An 8,404-nucleotide genomic window follows, 5' to 3' on the forward strand; every position below is an offset into this window, starting at 1 on the left:
TTTTAATAACTTTCAATTAGTATATCAATGAATGATAAATAGTAATTGAATTGACTTTTATCTATTAAGAATATTTTTTCTATTAAGAATATCATTATATTCCTACTTTGAATTAAATACGTATTGTAAGCATATTATTAGATATACATCTTTACATTTCGTATACAAAATGATTGCGATTAATTTTTAAAGAAGTAAATATGTAAATATGTAAATAACATTGTAAAAAAAGTAAGACGACTTTCCGTAACAAAATTAATAATTGTTGGTGTACTTATTGCGTAATGGATATAACATGACAATTTGACATATGTAGGTATATACGTATACGTAAATTACTTTCTTGAAGTGTTATTATTTTTAAAAAGTAAAAAGAATTGATATTTGGTAAGAAATCAATAATTATAATGAACGACACAATTAAGGAAGGTATTTTAGTATCTTGTCAAAAAAATTTAATTTTTTTTTCATATTATTATAGTTTAGAATCTTAAAAATAAATCTTAAAAAAAAATTTTTAAATGAAATTTTCAATAAAATATCCAAGATATGAAGGTTTAGCTGACACCTATAGAAACAACAAGTGCATGAGAAACATTAAACGCGTTTTTTTTCCAGGCAGCATTTTTCTAAGAAACTACTTCGATCGACTTGCAATTTTGCAGACATATAAAATACATTTCAAGCTATCGTTGGACTGGCTATTTTTTTAATTTTTTTAATATTAATATTTTTCTGAGCCGTGAGAAGTGAAAATTTTTTAGTAAAAATCGAAGTTCCCTATTTTAAGCGCTGTCATTTGGTCAATCTTTTTTTTTATTTCCCCCCCGTCCAACGATATGAATAAAACGTTATGAATATAAAACAAAAAGAAGTATGTTCGTTTAGAATACCCAGGATAGTCGCAATCAATACACACGATGATAAACATTTTTCGTTACATGACCTGCGCAACATCCTGTAATATGTACAATTTGCAAAAATTATTACATTGAAATATTTTGAAAAAATTTGAGATTTACTTCAAACATGTATTAATATAACTGCAAAAAAACAACACTGTAGATTAAAACGTTTCTTTAAATTAAATTCCCAAAAATCACTTCAAAAATGGATGTTCATACTAAAATACCCCCTTAAATGATTACTATGATACAATGTATGTATTTTAAACAAATAATCTTAATCTGTGATTAAACACTAGCGATCTTGCCAATTGAATAATCTTAAAAGCGTTGATAATGATAAGCATTTAATTTTTATTAAAAATTTCTATAAAAATATTCACAATGTTACTAGTCTATTAATATTTTTTTAATTTCTATTAATATTTTTTTTTATATTTTCGGAAAAAAGATTCAAGAAGAATTCTGAATAATTGGAGAGATTTGGTTTTTTAATTTTATTATAAATATTAAAAATAGTTAATGGTAATATGTATGAACCAATGACAAATAAATAAATATAATCCTTCGTATAAATGTACTCATACAATTGATATATATATATATACACTAACAAAACTTTATAGACTTACATGGCAAAAATATTTGATGATATTACCTTCAATAAGATAAGTGGAACAACACTGTAAAATGCAGTATGGATGATTACCGTACCTTAGATTAGATTATTTTTTAACTTAGATTACTATAGTAATATAGATTATTTCTTTAACGGTTCTATAATTAAAACAAACAGTATCTGTTATATCTTTGTTCTTATTTCTTAATTTTGTTATTATTCTTTGGCTGCTATGTTTTTTCTTTTTTTCTTATGAGTATCGTCAAATGAATCATTAACTTTACGCTTATTTGTTTCATTATGCACTTTAACTTCACTTAAAAGCTTTTCATTATCGCTTAAAATTTCTGATTTATTATCAAATCTAGTTTCTTTAATCGTGTCTTTACTAATGGAACTTCTAGAAGGTAGAGGTTGTTCATAAAAAATTTTATCTTTTGGAACGACATTTTTACTAATTTTCTTCTCTTTAATACTCTTTTTAGGCATACTACGCATCTTATCCTTTGCAGTTTGAACATTATTTTCATTAATTACTCTGGCTGAAATGAAATCAACACTTTTAGAATTGTTACCAGCTTTTATCGTTGTTCCTCTTTCTTCATGTTCAGTCATCATTATTTTAATTTCGTTATTAATACCAGTCAAATTATAATTTTTATTAGACTCATCCTTTTCGCTAACTTTTTTTTGATTTTTATTTTTGATTTCTAAAGCTGTCTTAAATGCGGTATCATGAGAACTATTACTTGAATTAATTTGTAAATATGACATGATACTGCATTGTTTATTTTTTTCCTGTTTCATTGTATTATTACTCTTTAATTTGTTTTGACCATCATTTAAATTCATATTCTCTGTTCTAGATGCTGTTTTTTTAGAGTTATCTTCATAATTAATACTATATTCTTTTAATGCTTCGTGTGCCGTATTGTTATCAGTACATTTTCGTATGGACGAAATCTAAATACAATATATACATCTTTTATATTGTAAATATAATACACATATAAAGATTAAACAATTTCATTCACGTGATTAATATATTATACATACCAATTTAGACATATCAAATTTGTACTTGTTAAGAAGTGTTGTACTACAAAGTTTATTGTATTCTAATTGATAAGCAATATTATGCATGTCTTTTTCTTGAAAATCTTTCTCCAGTTTTTCACATACATGTTTATAATTTTCATATAAAACCGTTTTTAACTTATCATAAAAATATTCTCGTAACTAAGTCAAATTAAAAGGAAAAATGTATTTATTAAAAAACAAGATCTTCTATTAATTCAAAGCATGTCTAGTTTAATAATTACTTACTTGTACAGTCAAACCCTTTATTTTTATATCAGTACTCTCAGCAGCGCGAACATTAGCTTGCTCAGCATCTTTATCATTTTTTTTCCTGACCTAAAATAACGTTAAATGAAAATATTATTATATGTGCGCGTACTTAAATACGTATACATACTTCTTCATTACGATTGTTATTTCGACGCAAAGAAAACTGCTTTTCAATTAATTCTTTAGTTTCTCGTTTAGCATTGGTGATTAGTCTTTCTCTTGAACTTGATTCTTCATATTCACTCCTATAAATATAAATTCTATTTATATTAAAGAAACTGGACATTACAGCAAATCAAATGATACAAATATATACATGTTTTTTTTTAATTTCTATTCAGCACTTACATATCATCATATTTAGAAAGTGCAAAACCATCTATGCTACTCGAAGATTTTTTCGAATATGCACCCGATCGTGGTCGATACATTTCAAATTGAGAAATTCTTGCTTGAACGATATCTTTATTTTTACATACATCGCAACGATTTTTGCACGCAGGTGGGCTATCTCCAAAGTATTTAGAAAATACACCATGTCGACATCTGAAGACAAATTTTACATTAAAGATTAGATCAAATATTATATATATATATTACTTAAATAGATTTTATAGAAAATTAATTTTTAAATATTTTACTTGGCCTCAAGACAATATGCAACACTTTTTTCAAAATTCTTCCATCGTACTTTTCCAAGTTCTGTATTTTTCTGAGAATGTTCTTCTTTTATTAGAAATGATATAGCTCCAAATTCTTCATTACTAAAATATATCCTACAAAAGGCTGGATTACCATCTCTACCTGCTCTACCAGATTCTTGGTAATATGCTGCAATATTTTGTGGAACTGTCCAATGTACTACAAATCTAATCAAAAACGTAATATATTTAGAAAATTCAATACACATATACATACAAGAGCAATGCAAGATATTTGTTATATTTATTATATTGTACTTATGTATATACCTTACAGTAGGTTTATCAACACCCATTCCAAAACTGCATGTCGCTGCAATAACCGGTACTTCACCTACTGTCCACTTATTCTGAACTTCATTACGTTCTTGATTTTTCAAACCTGTATATTGAATATTGAAACATAAAAAAAGAATAGATAAAGAATTTGGCAGTATGAAATATTTCAAGGATGGATTCGTTAATTTTAACACTATAAATATAAAATTAATGATAATAATCATATATTATATACTTCATGACACAGAACAATTATTAATCTATTTTAATTATTTCCACGTACCAGCATGATATGCCAAAGTTGGAATTTTAAACGTACTCAATTTATTAGCTATAATTTCTGTGGCTTCTTTTTTTCTACAATAAATAATGCCACAATTTCTTTTAGCCTGTAATCATTGATATTCATTATTTACTATAATAACATATAAAATTAGTAAAAAATAAATAAATGATAATAATGATTCTAATTACTTTTGGCACAGAATCATTTAATGGACCAAGGACTTCCACAATGAAATTTTTAAGATGATCAAATGGTTTATCTAATGTATCTAAAAACCATACATCGTAATAAAGATTAGAACGAAAGACTGGAATTGAAAATTTTAATAGATTTTTCATGTTCAATGTCTGTAATATGTCATCTACTACCTGAAAAAACATGAACATATATAAATGTGTTGTTGTTGTTTAATAATTTGTTAAATAATATATGTACCTCTTTTGCAGCTGTAGCAGTTAAAGCAATTACAGGAATTTCAGGACAAAGTTTTTTAAATATACCTAATTGTCTATAACTAGGTCTAAAATCATGACCCCATTGACTTAAACAATGTGCTTCATCGACAACAAAATAAGATAGAGCCTTAGCTTTTCGTAACTTCATTACAATCTCCTATAATTTGACAAGATAATATTAATAGAGAATAATTATACTTTTACATTAAATTACGCAGATATTTCCTAAACATAACTTCTTACTTGAAAATGCTGTTGTGCTCCCATTTCAGGTGTAACATACAATAATTTAATTTTTGGTGAATTAGATGATAATTCTTTCATTATTGCATTTCTATCTTTAACAGATGTATTTGAATTTAACGAAACTGCTTTAATTTTTTTACTAACTAAAAAATCCACTTGATTCTATATAGAATATTTGTTAAGATCATTTTTAATCCATGTATTTCAACAGTATCATATATCTAAATATTTTTTAAAATACTTATTTACCTTCATGAGAGCTAATAGCGGTGAAAATACGATTGTAACTTTATCTTCCTTCATTATTGCTGGTAATTGAAAACAAAGTGACTTGCCTGATCCAGTGGGCATACATACGTAAACATCTTGTTTACCTAAAATTATTTCTAATTTATTAATTATTTCTTTTCTATTTTTTAGAGAAATATCTTTTGGCATATTGTATTATAAATTATATAAATATTCACAATCTACACACATTGACACTTAGTAAAATGTTTGTTATTTATAAAAAGAAATTTATTTACACATGCAATAGAAATTTCCAACCTTTATAAATAGCAGTAGTGGCACGTTTCTGAATATCACTTTTAAAATGATCATAACCAAATACAGATTTTAATACGTTTGATAACATTTTAATGTTAATTATTAGGATAAAGTTAATACATAAAATATATTAATAATACTGATTATCATCAAAACAATCACTCTTTCGAATGAACTTGAAGACGAAACAGTGGTTGTCAAACTTAGCTCCATTCTTCCATTTTATCATAATTCAGAATATTATTCCTTTGAAGAAAATCTATTAGATACAAGAAATGAAAAGAAAAGAGAATTATTAAACTATTTAATTTATTTTCAAGAACTATAAAAATATAGACCCCAAACATGATATTATTTTAATTTAACGGTAATTACATTATAATGTTCCTTCTTTATCTAATAAAAATTCAAATTACTATCAAAAATGCGCGGGAAATCTACTATTGAAAATATATCAATTGATGATAATCGATAATGATTAATATCTTCCATATTTTAAAAAAGTTCTTCGACTACGATACAAAAAATAATGTAATATTTTAAAATATTTTTAAAGAAATTAATAAAAAAATGCACAAATGAATTATTTTTTTTATCGACATTTTTGATATATCATTGGACTACGCGATTTGATATATCAATGGCTACGCGAACTACATTTACTACACAAATTAAAAAATTCATCTCGTTACGTTTCTAACAAGGTGACATTCAGAAATATACACAGAGATAATAGTTTTTTATTTCGTTGATAAGATAGGATTTGCCGCTATCCAACGCATATTATTATAGGACATAAAATACTTTGAGTGATATACGCAAAGATCGACAGTAGAAATATTGAAAAAATAAGAAAAATATTGATTGAACAATGAATCGTTTTATAAGTAAAATTCGTCCTTTCCGACTATTTTCAACAGCGAGTCTTCCTGTACCTGATACAAAACCACCAGTTTTATATGCTGGTATATTTGTTGACAATGAGTGGCATAAATCCAAATCTGGAAATACTTTTCCAACGATAAATCCTACTACTGGTGAAGTCATTGCAGAAATACAAGAAGGAGATGCAGCAGATATTGATTTTGCTGTATACGCTGCTAATAAAGCATTTCGATTGGGTTCACCTTGGAGAACCATGAATGCATCTCAAAGAGGTCTTCTTTTGAATAGATTGGCAGATTTGATAGAACGTGATCAGATTTATCTTGCTTCTTTAGAAACATTAGATAATGGAAAACCTTATTCAAATGCGTATGCTTTCGATGTTGCTGCAACTATTTCGACCTTAAGATATTACGCTGGATGGGCAGATAAAAATCACGGTAAGGTCATTCCTATGGATGGAAATTTCTTTACGTATACTAGACATGAGCCTGTCGGTGTATGTGGACAAATTATTCCTTGGAATTTTCCTATGGTAATGATGGCTTGGAAAATAGCACCAGCTTTAGCTACTGGAAATGTTATTGTCTTGAAACCAGCCGAGCAAACTCCTTTAACAGCTTTATATATTGCACAATTGACACGAGAAGCTGGTTTTCCTAATGGTGTTGTAAATGTTGTACCAGGGTATGGAAAAGCTGGAGCTGCATTAGTTGCACACAAGAATGTTGATAAAGTAGCTTTTACTGGTTCAACGGAAATAGGAAAATTGATACAAGAAGGTGCTGCTCAAAGCAACTTAAAGCGAACAACATTAGAATTAGGTGGAAAGTCACCAAATATTATTTTTTCTGATGCTGATTTTAAATATGCAGTTGAAACAGCTCATTCTGGATTATTTTTCAATATGGGTCAATGTTGTTGCGCAGGTTCTAGAACATTTGTAGAAGAAAAGATTTATGATGAATTTGTAGAGAAAAGTGCTAAACGTGCTCAAGCTAGAACAGTTGGCAATCCATTCGATGAAAACACTGAACAAGGTCCACAAATAGATGAATCTCAAATGAATAAGATCATTTCTATGATAGATACAGGAAAGGAGCAAGGTGCTAAATTAGTTACAGGTGGAAATCGTGTAGGAGAAAAAGGCTATTTTGTTGCACCAACTGTATTTGCAGATGTTACAGATGATATGACTATTGCAAAAGAAGAAATTTTTGGGCCTGTTCAACAAATTTTGAAATTCAAAGATATAGATGAAGTTATAGAACGTGCTAATAATTCTGATTATGGATTAGCTGCAGCAGTTTTCACAAAAAATATAGATAAAGCTAATTACTTAATTCAAGGTTTACGAGCTGGCACTGTTTGGGTGAATACTTATAATGCAATATCTGCTCAAGCACCATTTGGTGGTTATAAAATGTCAGGTCATGGAAGAGAGCTTGGAGAATATGGTCTTGAAGCATACACAGAAGTTAAAACGGTTATAGTTAAAATGGATAAAAAAAACAGTTAATATAATATTTATCCTAACATTTTGTATTTCAATATATATATATATATATATATATGTTTATATTTTTTAATTTTTATATATACATCTGTATTGTAAAAGTAAAATATCATTTAATAAAATTTAATACAGTCTAATATAAAAAAAAGATTCTTTAGGTCATTTTTATTTTTGATAATTTAATAATTTTGCATACTAACTTAGAATCTAATCCAAATTTATTTTAATTACTTTTTCGGTATTTAATAAAATCAAGTTCAATGAGAAAATGTTTTTTAAACGATTGTATCTGTCAACTAACAAACTCATTAGTTTATTATTTCTTTTACACGATATATAAAAAGAAATTACCAATTATTAATAAATTTGTTTAATTTATCAACGTAATCGCATTATTACTATCTATTGAAATTTTCTTTGTTAATAAATAAATTCGTACATATATTTTTAAAACATGTAGGATATCGATTACTTTTTACCTAATATTTTGAATATATTATATAATTTTTAATAAGATATTTGTAAAGTCCATTCAAAATATGCGTCATTTTTTGAAACAGATTGCTTATCTATTACCAATGTAAGAACATTTCTTTGGTTGGTATGCCTGAAT

At 26.6% G+C, this 8,404-nt stretch overlaps 2 protein-coding genes across 2 annotated transcripts; one reads left to right on the forward strand and one right to left on the reverse strand.

Moving 5' to 3' along the window:
* Nucleotides 1-1,732: 1,732 nt before the first annotated feature.
* LOC122521945 (ATP-dependent DNA helicase Q5-like) lies at nucleotides 1,733-5,637 on the reverse strand. The gene is made up of 13 exons (XM_043642695.1): nucleotides 5,391-5,637; nucleotides 5,091-5,215; nucleotides 4,839-5,003; nucleotides 4,576-4,752; nucleotides 4,329-4,508; nucleotides 4,138-4,243; nucleotides 3,846-3,957; nucleotides 3,516-3,743; nucleotides 3,223-3,420; nucleotides 3,002-3,119; nucleotides 2,851-2,940; nucleotides 2,581-2,763; nucleotides 1,733-2,487 (listed from the first exon to the last, which is right to left on the reverse strand). The coding sequence occupies exons 1-13, from the start codon at nucleotides 5,476-5,478 to the stop codon at nucleotides 1,741-1,743; spliced, it is 2,517 nt and encodes an 838-aa protein (XP_043498630.1). The 5' UTR covers nucleotides 5,479-5,637; the 3' UTR covers nucleotides 1,733-1,740.
* A 358-nt stretch (nucleotides 5,638-5,995) lies between these two features.
* On the forward strand, nucleotides 5,996-7,831 carry LOC122521946 (aldehyde dehydrogenase, mitochondrial). Its single transcript, XM_043642697.1, has one exon. The coding sequence runs from the start codon at nucleotides 6,262-6,264 to the stop codon at nucleotides 7,792-7,794; it is 1,533 nt and encodes a 510-aa protein (XP_043498632.1). The 5' UTR covers nucleotides 5,996-6,261; the 3' UTR covers nucleotides 7,795-7,831.
* The last annotated feature ends 573 nt before the right edge of the window (nucleotides 7,832-8,404 follow it).

This window comes from Polistes fuscatus, unplaced genomic scaffold, assembly GCF_010416935.1.
Source record: "Polistes fuscatus isolate 324 unplaced genomic scaffold, CU_Pfus_HIC Scaffold5, whole genome shotgun sequence".
Lineage (NCBI taxonomy): Eukaryota > Metazoa > Arthropoda > Insecta > Hymenoptera > Vespidae > Polistes > Polistes fuscatus.

Coding starts and splice junctions, on each gene's coding strand:
- LOC122521946 (XM_043642697.1), top strand. CDS start 6,262: ATGAATCGTTTTATAAGTAAAATTCGTCCTTTCCGACTATTTTCAACA.
- LOC122521945 (XM_043642695.1), bottom strand. CDS start 5,478: ATGTTATCAAACGTATTAAAATCTGTATTTGGTTATGATCATTTTAAA. Junction 3,958..4,137: donor AACTTTGGCATATCATGCTG/GTACGTGGAAAT, acceptor TTCAATATACAG/GTTTGAAAAATCAAGAACGT. Junction 3,120..3,222: donor CTTTCTAAATATGATGATAT/GTAAGTGCTGAA, acceptor TTATATTTATAG/GAGTGAATATGAAGAATCAA.